Source organism: Microplitis mediator, chromosome 6 (genome assembly GCF_029852145.1).
Source record: "Microplitis mediator isolate UGA2020A chromosome 6, iyMicMedi2.1, whole genome shotgun sequence".
Lineage (NCBI taxonomy): Eukaryota > Metazoa > Arthropoda > Insecta > Hymenoptera > Braconidae > Microplitis > Microplitis mediator.
Genome location: NC_079974.1, coordinates 23,180,508 through 23,198,004, shown reverse-complemented (window position 1 = coordinate 23,198,004; position 17,497 = coordinate 23,180,508). Strand labels below are relative to the sequence as shown.

Below are 17,497 nucleotides of genomic sequence, written 5' to 3'. Positions count from 1 at the left end.
AAAAGTGGTGATTCTGGAACTTTTTTGGAATTTCCATATAAAATTTCAAAAAAGTTCCAAAAACGTCCTTTTTTGACGCTAAATTTTCTTATTATAAATTTTTTTTACCATAAAAATTACTAATGTTCCAAAAAAGTTCCATTCGAAGTTCTAATCTGTCTCATGTTTAGAAGTTCCACATGCAGAACTTTTTTGGAATCTTTTGGGAACGAATTTTTTTTACACGGGTTTCCAAATCAAAAAAATAATTCAGATAAAAATTTTTTTACCGAAAATTTTGAACTTGACCTGGTCAACTTGCCCCAGCCCTCTTACAAATTGTAGTTAAGGATTTTTGAACAAAAAGTATATAGTGTGTCTTATTCTGCCCTGGACATTCACCAAAAATATGATGTCTCATTTTACCCCAGTCTCCTCTACAAATATATATAGACATCGATGAGTACAAAAGGGAGAAGTTGATAGCCAGCTAAATATAGGAAAGCTCTGACTGATGCAAAAGCACCAACACCGAAGAAAGTCTACATATATGTATACATAAGGGGAGAAACATATATATAATATAACGTGGTCAAACGAATCGTTTGCGGGCGACGCCCACCCATATTCGCCCTGGCTTTTACTGCCAGGTAATAAACTACGAAAATTATTATTCGACGGGTTGTCACAGCTCCAGGCGATACTTAAAACTTAAATTTCAAGCCTCAGTACTTTGGCATTCTTCCAAACCCTTCTCAAAAGCTCCTCCACGGCTAGACTGAATTCTCCCCAAATTCAAAACTCCAATAGATCTTCTTCAAAATATCAAATTTAGGGGCAGGAGGGGGGGAGGGGGGTCATATTATCATTAAAAAAAAAAAGATTTCACATATTTGAGTTTCCAAAAACAGTAGGGGAGGGTGGGGCAGAGCGGCCCCCCTAAGCCAATTATTATTTTTTGTGGCTTTCAACCATAAGATCACTTTACTTTTGTCCTATTTCGAACAAATTTATGGACATTTTGCCAAAATTCTGAAAATTTTTTTTTTTTTTTGTGGGGCAGAGCGGCCCCCCTTCAAAAAGTGATAAAAAAATTTTTTTTTTCGTTTTTTTTTTTTTTAAATTGTTTTCATCATTAAGAATGTATTTCTTTCTCTTGACAACTATTTTTGGTTTTATATTACTCGAAAAAAATTTTTTAAAGCGTAAAAAATCGTTCACTCTCGATTACCTTAATTACTAATTGTTATTTAATAAAAAAAAAAATCAATTCTATAATTTTACTTTATTTCAAAAATTTATCAACTAAAAAAAAAAATTTAATTTTTATAAATTTTTAGTGACCAAATTTGCCTCTTACATAGAGAAACGGCCGAAAAATATGAAAAAATAATTTTTTCGGAAGTTTCGGCTGGTCCATTTTGCCCCAGGTGTTATGCGTAGGGCTAGAAATGTGGAATTATAATAATTTTTTTTTAATTTGACGATAAAAATATGAAAAAATCACTTTTTCAAAATTTTGGGCTTGTCCATTTTGCCCCAAATGTCATGCGTAGGGATAAAAATGCGCAAACATATCGGATTTATAGTAATTAGTCGAAAAAAAAAAAATTTTTTTTTTGGTCAAAATTTCAGGGGGGCCGCTCTGCCCCACCCTCCCCTATTTCCATTCCCCCCCCTCTCTCCCTTATATTTATTAAAAAACAATAGAAAGTGGTTCTTGATGAATCGATAGGCTCCCTATTAGCCAACTATCAGCTCCGACTTTGGTAGTAAACTCGAACAAAACATCAGCAATTCTCGTTGCCGGTTCCGTGTCTAATTGAATGGCATTTTATTTAGCACACTTCCATGCACTCAGATTGCGGCTATTTACCAAGCTCAATTATGTAATTCACCGTACACAAACCTCAGTGGTTGATGGTTGGAGCAAATAATAAGTATACCACACGTACATACATATATTTACATCAGTCATATATATTTTAGTGCTCATAATGAAATGAACAAAAGATTCTTTTGGTCATTCCCAAAACGGTTTTGCCCGAAAATGAAGAAAAAAATTATAATTATACTCAAACTTTTGCTTTATTATTAATAGACTTATTATCTACAATCGATATTTATTACTCGTGTTAAAATATTTACTGACGGACACGTGTCATTTTGACTTTCCCTACTAATAAAGTTATGGTTATATATATAATATTTAGAATTAAGTTTTATGATTTAAAGATAAACATCAATGAAACTCAGGAGTCATTTGATATTTACTCGTTTGATAGTAGAGCCAAAAATATATAAGAAATAACGAGACTATTTTCCAGATTGTGGTACTCGATGGAGTTTTCACCGGTAGTTGGAAGTGTTAATTTATATATAATTACATATTTGGGATAGCAAGGAGCTTAACTCTAATTGAATGAAATTGGGATGAGCCCAAAAGGCAATTAGCCTAGAAAAATAACGGAAAACAATGGGCCGATAATCTAGTGGGGGAGAGAAAGCCGACACGACCTGGAAAAGACTTTGGACATCAGATAGTGTCACAGAGTGAGGAGGAAGAGAAAATTTTCCTTGCCTAGGGTACTCTGGTTAGGAGGAAAGGTTGAGGATGACTAGGACATTGTGGTCCGTTGCTCGATCGAATGTCGCCGTGGCAAGGATGCGTGAGTGCTTGGAGGCTAATGCGGGTCTAGCCGGGACTTCCGGTTCTCACGAGAAGTCCCGGGTGCCTGTAGCTACGAGCTAAGAGTCGAGTGAAGGTACACGCTCGTGTACAACTAATAATAGCGAGTGTGTCGACGGTGAAGGTGGATCATGCATGAGTTGGAAGGTAGCTGTTGAGGTTAAACCAGAAGCAGAGAGAGGATAGAGGAACTGATGTTCCTGGTTGTGCTGTGAGTCTTGTGCCAGCAACACATGCAAGAGCTAGGAAAAGGCCAGTAGAAAATATCCGAGGATGAGGAGAATGTCAAGCAGTTGGTGCTGCCAGTAGAGAGTGTAAATTGCCTAGCGGGTCTGATCAGACCATTAGATAAGACTAGAGTCAACAAGTTGTCTCTTCCACTCTCTCTGTCTTTCCTTCGTCATCAGCAAACTTGGACACAGCTAAAGACAGTGACTGCTCTGGTCTGGTCCCAGTCCATGGGACTTGTCCTCGACTAATTGTCGGAGCCAAGCTGCGTAAACACTGGCGAGAAAAAATAATTTTTAAAAGGACAGATAATAAGCCGAGGCTTGCCCTAGAAGGCTGCGGGTGTGGATAAGAAAACACTTGGCAAAGGTGTCAAGGTCAATAGTCGAGGGTCGCACCAGCCGTGGGCTATATATTCATAAAATAATGCGGATCTAGTTCACTACTATCGGACTTTGTGACTATGACTGGCACAGGTGACTCGGATGGACGAGGATTTGCTTGGGAGCTGAAAGTCAGGCAAGGTGATATGCAGATTTGCATGACTAGGATGGTGTGCCAATAGCTAAACTCTTGACATATTACCAAGAACAAGTCTGGTCTAATACTTGTGATGTGGATTACGCTCGGAGCACTCTGAGAAAAATAGTTCTCAAGCAAAATCCTTGTTGATCTGTGTAAACACGTAAGCCAAGAAAGTAAAGTGGAAAAAGGTCGAGAGACCTTCAACCTCCATGGGCGTGTCTGCTCTCGGACTCTCTCACGTAAAAGTAGATCCATCATTACTTTCTTTCTCTAGCCTTTTTCCACTGGCCCTAAATGATGATAACAACACATCAAAAAATATATGTACATATACATATATATATACATATTATTATTATATAATATAAAAATTCAATACTCCATCGAGCGTATTCTTAACCGATGGGCTTTAGTTTTAGCAGACCGCAATCATCTAAAGAGTTTGATAAATCTCTGGTTGTATAACCACAGGTTCCTCATCGAGCCAGCTTCCGGAATGAAATTTTGAGAGTATACTCTACCGCATATAACGGAAAAGTTTTATATACTGTTCAGACTGTTAGTTTATGATGATGCTGAGCAAAGTGAGTTAAAGTGAAACAAGGCATATATCTGTTGGGATAAAGATAACAACAACTGGTAGATGTTGTTAAGTGTATAGGGTGCGAGTTTTGAATTTCCCAGTTTCTCACTCAGAACCACTCCGTGGGTACCCCCGGCAATGCGTGAGGACGCGTGTGACGTTAACTTGTACATTGCGGCTGTCCAGGTAGGCGAGAACGGTTTCGCCGTCTTGGGCTATAACGTGGGCGTGGCCACTTTCGGCCCCGCCCAAGGGACACCATAATGGCTTCCACGCGGCGAATCACCTGACAAGACGTCACTGTCCCCGTGGTGGGGGTGACCAATCCGCGGGACGGACTGTTTGCCTGTGGGAGGAGTTTGCGCGCACCGCCACCGCACGGAGAACCGGGGAACCAGCGAAGCTGACTCTGGGAGAGGCTCGAGCTTCATTATGTATCATTATACCGGTCCGCGCCGCGCGGTGTGCACTGCAGTTACTGGTCTAGACGCGCGTGTGTGGTTCCGTGTCCAGGCCTTCCCTCTAAACGTTACGACGTGCTCAACCGAAACCGCGAACACGCCGTTTATAGTTTTCCTTCCGTCTTGTTCTTATTGTTGGTTAAACTTGTTCTCATTATTGTCCCTTGGTACCGATCCATCAGCAGCAAAAGTCTTGCTGGGTGCTTACAGTTTGGTATTTAACCAAAACGCGGATCACGGAACCCTTGTCAAACGACAGTGCAAGAGTGTTGGTGATTTATGGTGGTTTAACAAGACTAGTGATAGGAAAAAGTTTGAACTGGATTTATTGGATCGTATGATGTCTGAGTTATCAGCAACTAGCTGATAATAATAGAAGCAATAGATTAAATTGAATGAGGATTGTTTTCGAAATAAGTCATCAAACTTGGTGGTTAGCCGACGGGCAATTATCGCTAATGATTCGAGTCTTAATGATAGTTATTTATAACATCTGTGCCGTTGTTCATCACGGATTTTATTAATTTTTTGGAGCTTGTTAGCTCATCAGTGTTTTTTTACATCAAGTGTTTTTGAAATAGTGTTTTATTAGCGTTCATTTTATCAGCATACGGATTTCAACAATAAATATTTTTTTTATAATTAACATGAAGATTATTTATTATTTAGTGTCTGGTAGCATGACAAGCTGACGCTAGTGTACCGAGTGTCCGATTAATAGGATCGGTGAGTTATATTTAAAGATAACTCAGGTGTGTAGTGGACGTGTTGGCACATTTAAATATTCATTTGTGCGGATGGTGTCGCGAGTGTCTAGTGACATTAACGTCAAGTGGTTGGCTATCCAGGAATAAAGCATCAGCAACACGAAACGAAAGCGTATTATTTTTACTAGATAGTATTATAAAGTGCTCGAGATCACAACAAGGGCACTAGTGTCGTAATGTCATAATCTGGTCAGGATTGATCAGCAAAAATAAATAGTTTGGTAAATTATCCCCGAGTTGAGCCGACGCGAAAGCATCGGCAAGCTCCAAGATTCGGGCTCCGTGCGGCTTTCGAGTCGCCGCGACGTCGGCTGGAGCCGCGTACGGCCTCGACGTTGCTATTAAGGTGGATCGTCCGGGCAGCACGACGACGCTCAACTTTACGGACCTGGGGAGCCCATTCGGGGCGGGCGACCCCTGTCCGTCGAGCACCCCGACCCCGAACAGTATGTCGGGCGGACCCACGTCGGGTGCTGGCGCTGGTGGAGGATCCGCCGGTGCTGGAGGCAACTCCGACATGGACCAGCATCTCCACCACGGCGGCTTGGGCTCCGTGACCCCTGGACCACCTGGTAACGGTGGTGACAGTGCCTCAAGCACTCCGGTATCACAGTCCGGCAAGAGTGCGTTCATCGAGCTCCAGCACAACAATTTATACAACCCCGCGAGCCTCAGGGGTGGCTACCCCGGTGGGCACAATGTCTCTTCAGGCCACCAGTTCTCACACCAAGTCGGCTCACTGGGCCACCAGAGTTCGGGCCCCGGTAGTGGGAATCAGCAGCACTCCGACGCGGGTTTTCCCAGTCCCAGATCTGCGTTAGCTGGTTATCCTTTTGCTCCAATGCATCAGCACAATGCCTATGGATATCACTTGAGTTCTTACGCACCACAATGTCCCTCACCGCCCAAGGACGGTGAGTACCCAAACTGTACGTATTCAATCAATTTTTATTACTAGTAGTTTTGAGTTACTCTTACTTAAGAACAACCCGTCGGAAAAATAAAGACTTCCGCTCCTTAGTCTGAATTTCCCGCTAAAGTCCAAACTCACGCCTCAATTTATAGGTTTCGGGCTCGAATTCCAGTTAGCGTAGGGCTTGACTCGAGCCGAGACAAGACAAGATTGGGAAAGTCTTGTCTTGATCTCGAAAGCTTTGATCTCGTCGATCTTGACTTGAAAATGTAAGTCTTGCATCGATTTCGAAAAATAAGTTATTAATAATATTGTCTTGTATTGTCTCGTCAAGATCTCGTCTTGGTCTTGAATAACCTGAAATTTTCTTAATATCAGTCATAATACAACACACAGTTGAGAATTTTTTTTTCAATAAAGGAAAAATTTATTATTTTTTAAATCTTATATAAATATACTTGATCGCTTCAAGTACTTCTAAAATGTTTTAACTTTTTAACCCAATAAACATTATTATAATTAATTAATAATCTTTCTGAAAGCATGGAGTCTTATTACGAGTAAATCTCATATACTTATACTTATTTTTTTATGTCTTGTCAAGACTTAGCGAGATGTTTTTAATGATATTGGTCTTGGTTTTGAATTGTGATCTATAATATCGTCTTGGTCTTGTCTTGACAAATCGAGACGAGGTCAAGACAAGACCAATACAATCTCGATCTTGAGTGAAGCCCTACTCTCTAAAACTAAATTAGTGAAAAACCACTAATTACTTGTGAATATTCACTAATCTAAATTGTCCAAAGTATACGACTATGAATTAGTGACTATTCACTTTTTGAATTAGTAAAAAAAAAAAACATATAGAATTAGTGAAAATTTCACTGATTGAATTAGTCAAAAATGTACTAATTCATTTGTTGACGAGGATTTATTTGGAAAAATATTGTATCGTTGCTAATAATAGTGTATCAAAATATTATTATTATTATGATTATTATTTGTAATTGATTATAAAATTTTTGTTAGCAACTTGATCGACTAAATTAACAATTAAAATTACTTTTATATGGTAAATATTTATATCATAATTATAACTCATAACCTGAATCTATTGTCAATGATGGCTTTGATTAAGGTTCGGTAAAAAAAGTTGGAGTAAAAATATAAAGCTATTAAAAAATAACAAGATGTATTATTTAACAACTAAATTAGGTTTTATTTAATTAACTTACTTGAATTAATACTGTTCAGTTGTATTTAAAAATTATCGTAATTAATTTTGCCCTGAATTTGATAATTCAACGATAGAATAAAAAGTCCTTAAGCGAGGCGCCACTAGTAATCATTGTAGAATCCGGGGAATCACTAATGAATTAGTGAATCTAATTCAAAATCACTAATTTTTTAGTGAATTTTAAGATCACTATTTCAATTAGTGAAATTTTCACTTATTTAGTTTTAGAGAGTAAGTTAGCGCCTAGCTAGCAATCAGTAATCCAACAAACTCCAATTAACAACTTAAAATCATCAATTTCTCTCTATTACTTTAGTCCTGATGGATTTGATAACTCAAATATTGTGGTTCTGCACAACATGAGTTTATAACTCCGAGTTTGAGTTGGCTTGGAAATAAAGTAGTTGCCAAGATATATCATAGCTAGGGGCTGCCTGCTGACTCTATAAGTATCCATATATACAATATATGTATTTATATTGAACAGGCATAGCCACCGGAATCGATATCTGAATAGAGCAGTCTGTTGTCCAGTCAACCGACCTTTCAGTCTCGATACCGCGATTAAATATAATACCGAGTAAAAATACCATATTCTGCTGCTTATTATTTACCTGTGTCGCGGTCTTAAACTTGATAGCCAAGGGGTTCATCCTGTGTTAAAAACAAGGGTTCGTATTTTTCACCAGACGTCGCGGGGAGTCCGAAGCGCTTATTGGGCGCCAGTTTGTCTGCCCGGTTGTCGTTTCGCCCGATCGTTTTCCGATGACAGACCAACTGTTTGATGATGTTGCGAGTTATGTTCGACGGTATTGTTAAAAAACGGGCTTTTAAAAAAATATATTCAGACATATTGAGTTTTTTTTAATGAAAAATTCAAACGAACCGGAAAAATGTCTATAGTGTTAAAATAGTAGCAGAACATTATAAAAGTTGCCTAAAATATTTCTTTTTCTCGTCCTCGTTCTCATTCTTTTCAAGTTTTTTTTTTATTTGATTTTTTTTTTGTGTTCAGTGTATAGTCTTTGAAGAGAACACGAAGAATAGAATGTGGATAGAGAAATAATAAAGAAAGGTGGACTGGAATAAAAAATAAAATTGTAAGAATCTGTAGCAGGTAGTGCGGCCGCCGGTCGACGCCCGATTTTGTTCGCTGCTCCCGGGTAGATTAACGCACAAGAGAAATGCCAGGAAGATATACGACTTGATACCGACGTTGCCACTAGAGTCCTTCAAAAACAAACACAAACTTTGAATTTAATATTATTTGTTTTTTACTGTCACTTTAATTTGACTCATTAATTAACGCCATTTATTGAACTCGGCTAAACTGGATTGCCAGATATTTTTTAATGCTCGGTAAACAAAACAGTACATACATTTAATATATTATCTGTAATTACAGTTATAACTTATCAAACGTTACGAAACAATATTTTTTTTTAAATACTTATTTTTCTAATTGTTATGTTATAAGTTTTAATTACTCTACTTCAGTGCTAATTATATTTTCAATTATTGTTTTTATTGCTTACAGTAACTTAATATAATATATGACATCACATTTTTTTATTGTTTGCATAATTTTGTTTTTTAATGCACTTGGATTATTTTCGGCGTAAAAAAAAAAATCATAGTGCTAATTTATAAAAATAAATATATTTGGTCATCATTCAAAAAAATATAATAGGGAGTGAAATATATATGACATTTTTTAAATTATCACCACGTGGAAAAAAATAACTAGGTGCAACATAAAAAATCATGTTGGAACAACATGATTTTTCATGATGTAACATTAGATTCATGTTGCAGAGACATGAAAAAAACATGCAATGTTACTACAACATAAAATTTTTTGTTGGTTCAACATGATTTTTCATGTCGCTGCAACAGAAATGTCATGTTATCACAACATGAAAAATCATGTTGGCCTAACATTATTTCATGTTGCAGTGACATGAAAAATCATGTAATGTTACTACAACATGAAAATTTATGTTGTTTCAACATGATTTTGCATGTTACCGCAACATGAAAAATCATGTTGGCCCAGCATGATTTTATGTTGCAGTGACATGAAAAATCATGTAATGTTACTACACTATAACAATTTATGTTAGTTTAACATGATTTTTCATGTTGGCTTAACATGATATCATGTTGCAGTGACATGAAAAATCATGTAATGTTACAATATGAAAATTCATGTTGTTTCAACATGATTTTTTCATGGTGACTCACCTAGACTTGTTCATGTTGCACCACCTAGTTATTTGTTACCGTGCATAATTTTGAAATGAACTTTAACTTCTCTAAAAAATCAGGAGTTAATTCATAGTTTCAATGAACTGACGTTTAATAAATTTTTTTTTATTCACAACTATAAATATCTATAATACTTCTACTCGTATTTTATCCCAAGGAGATTAAATGAATAAAAAATCACCCGGTCTGTACTTCGCGTCGAGTCCGCACATTCTTACAAGTCTTCTACAAAAATTTTTTCTTATCCTAAAAATCTTGAAACTAAAAAACGATTACAGTAAAAAACCATCAGTAGACTGACTGCTGACTAAAGAAAATCTACAAAAATGTTGTAAAAATTTATCTATCATTGAAAAAAAAGCACAATATTGAGAGTCAGGTGGCAATGCAGTCATTGTCTTCTCGTAACAATATAAATTCGTCCGTGAACATCATCATCATCATCATTATCATTACCATTATGATCATTATTATCATTACCAGCCTTCATTTAAAGTGCAGTAGCGTACAACATACGTACAATGTACAATACACATCAAAGTACTATAAAATTCACATCATCAATTTAACGATCATCTTATTATATTATGCACGCGTTAAATGTCAGTGACGCTTGCCAGTAATCCTTTATAGCAGTTACAGCCAGTACTTAAAATTATAACGGCAAAGCTCGTAGGGGAAAAAATACACCCGGTTCTAAAGGAAAAAAGGGTTCAAGTTCAAGTTTGCTCAGTTTTTTTTTCAATACCATGGGGCGGCTCGAACCCGAGTCCGAGGGACCTAAGTAAGGAGCGCTGTCAATTTTTTCATACAATATGGATATAAGTCCGTCAAAGTCCGTATAGAGTCCGATGGGCATCGATGAGTCGCGAACCGCGACCCTGATTATCGCTGGTTACCCCGATGATCGTCGGTGGGGTTGAAAAAATTCAAGAACTCACCCTTGTGCATAAACTTATAATCGGTAATAAATATACTCGCTTTGAACGGTTTTTCTATCATTTTTCCAACCCTTTAAGGATGATTGCTACTTTATATTTTCATACAAACTTTTCTTACGAGACTTAACCGGTCAATTGAAAGCAATTGAACACTAAAATAATACCGTGTTTTCATTTAATATTTATTAACTAAAGGGTTTTTTATCTTGTTTGATAACTCTAATGACAGTTATCATTTTCCGATAACTTTTTTTATATTAAATATTCTTGCCAACCCTATCGTTCAAAGTTTCAGTTAAAGCGAAACCTAATGACGGATTATTTAAGCAATCATTGGAAATGTATTAAAACTTTTTTTAAACTTAAACTTGGACTTGTTTCGTCAACTTTTAATTTCAGAATTGATTAATTTTTAACTCTTTCTGAGAAATAAATTTTTTACAAAAGACTCAAGGGTTGAATTTAAATTTTAATTTAATTCGGATGTAAAACAAAGAAAAATTTTATGTTCAGTGAATTTTTAAATTTGAAGTTCGCGCGAATTGTAAGCAAACTATTGGCCGTTAACTAGGCTTCAAAATGCTCGAAAACTAAAAAATTTTGAATAAAACCGAAAATACTATGGCCGAAAATCAGCCAATTTTCGGCTTTTTCATGAAAAAAAATAAAATTTCGCCGTGTTTTTGATAAAACAAAGAAAAGTTTAATGTTCGGTGAATTTTTAAATTTGAAGTTCGCGCGATTAATTGTAAGCAAACTATTGGCCGTTAACTAGGCTTCAAAATGCCCGAAAACTTGAAAATTTTAAATAAAACCAAAAATACTATGGCCGAAAATCAGCCAATTTTCGGCTTTTTCATGAAAAAAAATAAAATTTCGCCGTGTTTTTGATAAAACAAAGAAAAGTTTAATGTTCGGTGAATTTTTAAATTTGAAGTTCGCGCGATTAATTGTAAGCAAACTATTGGCCGTTAACTAGGCTTCAAAATGCCCGAAAACTTGAAAATTTTAAATAAAACCAAAAATACTATGGCCGAAAATCAGTCAATTTTCGGTTTTTTCATGAAGAAAAATAAAATTTCGCCGTGTTTTTGATAAAACAAAGAAAAATTTAATGTTCAGTGAATTTTTAAATTTGAAGTTCGCGCGGTTAATTGTAAGCAAACTATTGGCCGATAACTAGGCTTCAAAATGCCCGAAAACTAAAAATTTTAAATAAAACCAAAAATACTATGGCCGAAAATCAGCCAATTTTTGTTTTTTTCATGAAGAAAAATAAAATTTCACCGCGTTTTCGATCAGTTTTCGGTTTTTCCCAATAAAACTTTATGACCGACGTGATTTCAGCCAAATTTAAACCCCTGTGAATAAAATTGTACGATTTCGGGCAAATATTTTTACCCTCTGTAGAGACAAAAGTAGTAAATGGAAATAAAATAATAACGCGAATTAGTGATGACTCGAATGACTAACGAGCATTTAACATCGACGGTAACAATACGCAAATAAATATATCGCATTGTTAGAGGGGGTGTCACTGCTCGGCATACCAGCTCCTGATTCAACAGAACAATAACAGATTCACGGGGTGCTTACGGGCCGATACACTCGCGGCGTCGTTTGATTAATTAAATAATAAATATCGCATCGCAATCGCGATTCGGTTAATTGCCACCGGGCACGCTATTGTTTGCTGCGCTACTGCCTCCTTTTTTAGTGATGTGCACGCGCCATTTGCTACTTCTATATGTACCGACTACCCATGACCCATCGACAATTAACTTTTCAACCGTTAAAATTAACTTTAATTATATATATTTTATGTTAAATATTAATATTTAGTACCCATGCCCTTCTCTCCCTCGAAAATATTCAGGGCGATTAATACCTGCGTCCAAGTAATCTAGAAAAATTAATGTCTTTATAAATATAAGCGGTTAAGTTTGAATAAAAAAATATTATATATGCATAGTGATGAAAAGGATAATAATTAATATATATATGAGATTGCGTGAAAATATATCGTCTATTATAGTTGAGTATTTATACAAAAATGATAATCTCCCCTTATAAAACTTATCTCGAGATTTATTTTACGGTGAATATATTTATATATATTTTTTTATTATAAAAGTAAACAGGCAAAGTAAATAAATTTTTAACTTGCGTTAAAAACGGACATTAAATTAACTCACGCTTTGAAAGTTCAAATTTTTCAGTCCGTTTTCAGTTTTTTCGACAGAAAAAGCAGATTTTTCACAGGAAATATAAAATATGAATATCACAAGTATAAGATTTAGACCGGTTGTTATTTCTCATATTTATGACTGAAAATTTCTTTTTGTTTTGTAATGAAAAAATTTTCAAATAGAGCAGACCAAAAACAGATCAAATTTTTCGCGCGCATGCCCTATATCGTTTCAAAATTTTTAAAAAGTCAATTATTGAAAATTAGGGGAAGGGGGGGCAAAAGGGGATAGGGTAGGCAAAACGGGGTACCCCCAAAATTTGATAAAAAAAAATTTTCTATTTTAAATGGTTTTTAAACATTCCAAAATCACTTCTGTAAATATAATTAAGCGTTACTTTGAATTTTTTTATGATACTGAAGTTGGCAGACAATTAACAATTTCCGGATTTTTTTTTCAACAAATCAATTACAAAAAAATAAAAAATAAAAAAATGCACATGTAGAAAATTGAAAAAACTATAAGTGCAATTTTTTTAAATATTTTTTTTTAACAATTTATCGTTTAAAAAAAATCAAAAAATTATTAGACATCGGCTAACTTTAGAATCATAATTTTTTTTGGTAAACTTTTTCAAAAATCAATTGTCAGTTGAAAAACATTAATGACGTTTGTGTTATGATAAAAACTATTAAAAATTTTTTTTCTTCTTTTGTATCCAATAGACATGTAAAATATAATTTTTCTTCATGTAAATTACTTACAAAAAAATCAAACTTAATCAAATTCGTTTAAAATCCAGAAATTTTTTTTTTGTTACCTTTTTTAGGGGGTACCCCAATTTGCCCGCAGAAGTGAAAAATTTTTTTTTTCAACGGTAACTGAAAATTTCTTCTATTTACTTTGAATATCATTAAAAAAAAAAGATTTAGCGTATTTGAGTCCTCGAATGGTATTTCCTTAAGTACCCCCTTTTGCCCCTCCCTCCCAAATATTCAGATCAAAAATATAAGCAAGTGCCAATTTTCAGTGTATTTTCAAAAAATTACTCAAAAATTCACTTACTGTGGGATAATTTTGATAAAAAATATTGTTTTTATGGAATTCAAGGTAAATATGCTTCCGATAGAATTGAATTCTTCATAAAATATTACGAATATATGTGCGAGTGGTGTGCAGATATAGAGATCAAGGGGATAAGAAAGATATCGGCGGCAAGCCGTGGAGAAGAAACTTCTTGTGAGATGGTTGCTGTGCAAGTTAAGGAAGATCGGGTAGCGATCGCGTGATCCAACCTGGTGTACACGAGCGGTTAAACTCGGCGCCGGGCAAACATCGCGGACGCGCGTTAAGACACTAGATATAATCTCTCGGTGCACCTTCTCGTTATTATAAAAAATCCTTCCGTTCCATGCTTCTTATTATGCGATCACGACTCAAACTTTTTCAATTTTTCCCGAAAATCACAAAGGGCCAAAAGTATAAATCAATTAGTCAAATTTTTCGGACAAAAAACTGACTGATCACCGCCGAGGTCAACCGAAATTCGGCGGTCGTAAAATGGATTTTACCCGACTTTTAGTGCAGACTAAGCCGTAGATCCAATTAGTAGGGACAGGCAGTGGGAAAAATTGTCCCAGTCACCAGCCGGTTAACCTGCTACGCAAATTTACCCACAACTCAAGACAATGCTTAGAACTAAGACTAGAACCCGGGCTGGTGTTCAGAGGCTCTTATTTGATGGAGGTATTAAATGCTTGTTTTTACAAGGATTAAATTCCCTTAATAATTCTTTATAATCCTCAAAAAAAAGAAAAAAAATTATGCTGAGAAGGTGCGAGCGAACATTAAAACAATCAACTTCGGAAATCCGTAAACTAAAAAAAAATGCAGGGGAAGGGGGGGGGCAAAACGGGATACTTAACGAAAAATTTAGTTTTTAGGGACATAAATATCGTAAATAGGCTTCATTTTAATTCTATTTGAAATAAATATAACGAATTTTAGACTGCCATCAGAAAAAAAATTATTATTTTCTGCGGGCAAAATGGGATACCCCAAAAAAAAGTAAATTTTTTTTTTTTTTTTCAAGTGAATAAAATTGATGTAATAATGTCTTTTTAAATTGATGTACACTGTAAAAAATTCGCGGAGTGAATGAATTTTTAATTATTTACTCCCCTCGGAGTGAAAGTCACTCCGCAGGGGAGTTTTCGCGGAGTAGATAATTTTTTATTAATTTAATCCTTCCGAAGTGAAATTCACTCCGGAGCGGAGTTTTATAAGTTTATTAAAAAAAATAACTCCACTCAATAAAATCGAAGTAAAAACTCGTGTATTACATAATTGATCAGCTGATACGCACACACATACGCACACACATATTTAGACACACACGCGCACTCGCACACACACGCACGCACACATTTGCACACACACGCCCACATTTTCACAAACGCACACACTTGTACACACGCACGCACTCGCACACGCACACATTTGCACACACACACACATTTGCACACACACACATTTGCACACATGCACACACACACACACACACACACACACACACACACACACACACACACACACACACATTGTTTAGCAGTTTAATATAAATTTATTTAAGTATTAAAACTCCGGACCGGAGTGAATTTGGAGTGAAATCAAATCCGCGTCACTCCGAGATCACTCCGCTAAAAAAAAACTCCCAATTCACTCCGCATGCAGAGTGATTTTTTTAAAACTCCGGAACTCCGAGTGGCGGAGTGAATGCGGAGTGAATTCGGATTTAATTTCACTCCAAATTCACTCCGGATTTTTTACAGTGTAATTTTTAAAGAAGTTTTTCCTTGTTATTTCTTTTCAAAATTTGAAATTGGCGCCAATATTATACTTTTCGCAAAAAATATAAAAATGTTTTTTTTTAGCTTTTAATAGTGTAAAATGATACTAGATGTCATTTTGGACCATTTTCGAAAGTTTTTCGAGAAAAAAAAATTTTGACGAAATTTTGAGGGTATCCCATTTTGCCTGCCTATCCCGTTTTGCCCCCCCCCCCTTCCCCTATTTATAATTATTATTATCAAATAACAAGTGTGACATCTGACATACATATTTAAACTTTTTCTAGCGTGCGCATTGTGAAAACAGTTTGGTGTATACATTATTATATTTTTTAATATAAGATTATACGTCGAGGTAATTAACTGTACTAATTTCGTGATGAGTGATCATTAATTAACGGCGGGTTATTAAATCGTACGGACAAAACCCACGTGAGTTTAGTTGAGAGCAGTCAGGAGAGCTCTAGGCTAAGGAGAACTATCTGAGGTGTAGCACAATAGCCTGTACCCCATGTGCTTCATGTACGTACACATGCACCGATGAATAGCTGCATAATGTTTCAAAGTGTGAGCCTCGGTAATGACTAATGATAATGAGTAGCAAAGATAAAATAATATAATATAGAAAAAAAAAAAATTATGATGGTAATATGTGTGCATATGATGTATTAAGAAAAGGATTATTAAATATGAAACGTATAAATTATTGACGGGTATCACATGCTCTCATCAATATATGATGTGCATATACGAGTAACTCAAGAGTTTTATTCTTCTTTTGCTTATAAGAATTTTAAATACACCGCTCCCATCATCAACTATTCTTATATTATTTTTATTCATTCATTCATATATATCTATATATATATTGATTCTTACTATTCTCTTTGTCTTCATTCACACGCCCTCGCGATGCATTTTTTTATTAATTAATTTTTCAATTTTTTTATTCAATAATTGACTTTAAAATTTTAATTAAAAAAAAAACAAATTATTGATAAATTTGAAAATTATAAAAATTTGATTTGAAAAAATGGGGGAAGTTGACCACTTCCAGTACTGGAGTAAATTTTTTTTTTAAATGCCCGTGTCCAATTTAACTCAGATGGTTACGGATCCTGAGTCAAAATATTTTTTTACCCGGGATATTATAAAGTCCCATTTTGCCCCAGGTTCCATTATTTTGATTATTAAAAAAATTATTAGAATTCCGGCAAAGTAAATCTCAAATTAAGACTTTAATAATTTTTTTTATTTATATTTTTAATTTGTTATTTTTAATTTGAATTTTTCATGATACTGAAGTTAACCGACGTCAAATAATTTTTTGATTTTTAAAAAGACGATAAATTATACAAAAAAAAAAAATTTTTTAAAATTGCACTTATAGTCTTCCTTCTAAACATGAATTAGTGAAAATAAGTGGATATTCATTGATTCCAAGTGCAAACCGAACCACTAATTTCAAAAAGTGGTTCGGTTGGCACTCAAAATTAGTGAATATTCACTTGTTTCATTTATTCATGTTTAGAGAGTTTTCAATTTTCTACATGTGCATTTTTTCAATTTTTTTTTCATCTTCAAATTTGAATATTCAAAATAAAATCCTAAAATTTTTAATTATCTGCTGACTTCAGGATCATAATTTATCATACTGAAGTTAGCCGACGTCTAATAATTTTTTGATTTTTTTTTAAACCATAAATTCTGAAAAAAAAAATATTTTAAAAAATTGCACCTGTGGTTTTTTGAATTTTCTACACATGCATTTTTTTAGTTTTCGTTTTTTTGGACTTGATTTGCTGAAAAAAAAATCTGAAAATTACTAATTGTCTGCTAACTTCAAGATCATTCATAATTTTTCA

At 34.9% G+C, this 17,497-nt stretch overlaps 2 protein-coding genes across 6 annotated transcripts in view; one reads left to right on the top strand and one right to left on the bottom strand.

Annotated features, from left to right (window-relative positions):
- The window catches only part of LOC130669281 (myosin-2 essential light chain), a 137,550-nt gene that overhangs the window by 104,240 nt on the left and 15,813 nt on the right, over window positions 1-17,497 (bottom strand). The gene's annotated exons all lie outside the window — the stretch shown is intronic.
- LOC130669273 (homeotic protein distal-less) overlaps window positions 4,438-17,497 on the top strand; it is a 63,274-nt gene continuing 50,214 nt past the window's right edge. For 2 of the 5 annotated variants that reach the window (XM_057472056.1, XM_057472053.1), the window contains exon 1: window positions 4,439-6,146. In XM_057472056.1, the coding sequence (XP_057328039.1) occupies window positions 5,681-6,146 (466 nt within the window). In that variant the 5' untranslated portion in view covers window positions 4,439-5,680. Of the gene's footprint in view, window positions 6,162-17,497 lie in introns of all 5 variants that reach the window. The other 3 variants (XM_057472055.1, XM_057472052.1, XM_057472054.1) reach the window with 2 other exon arrangements.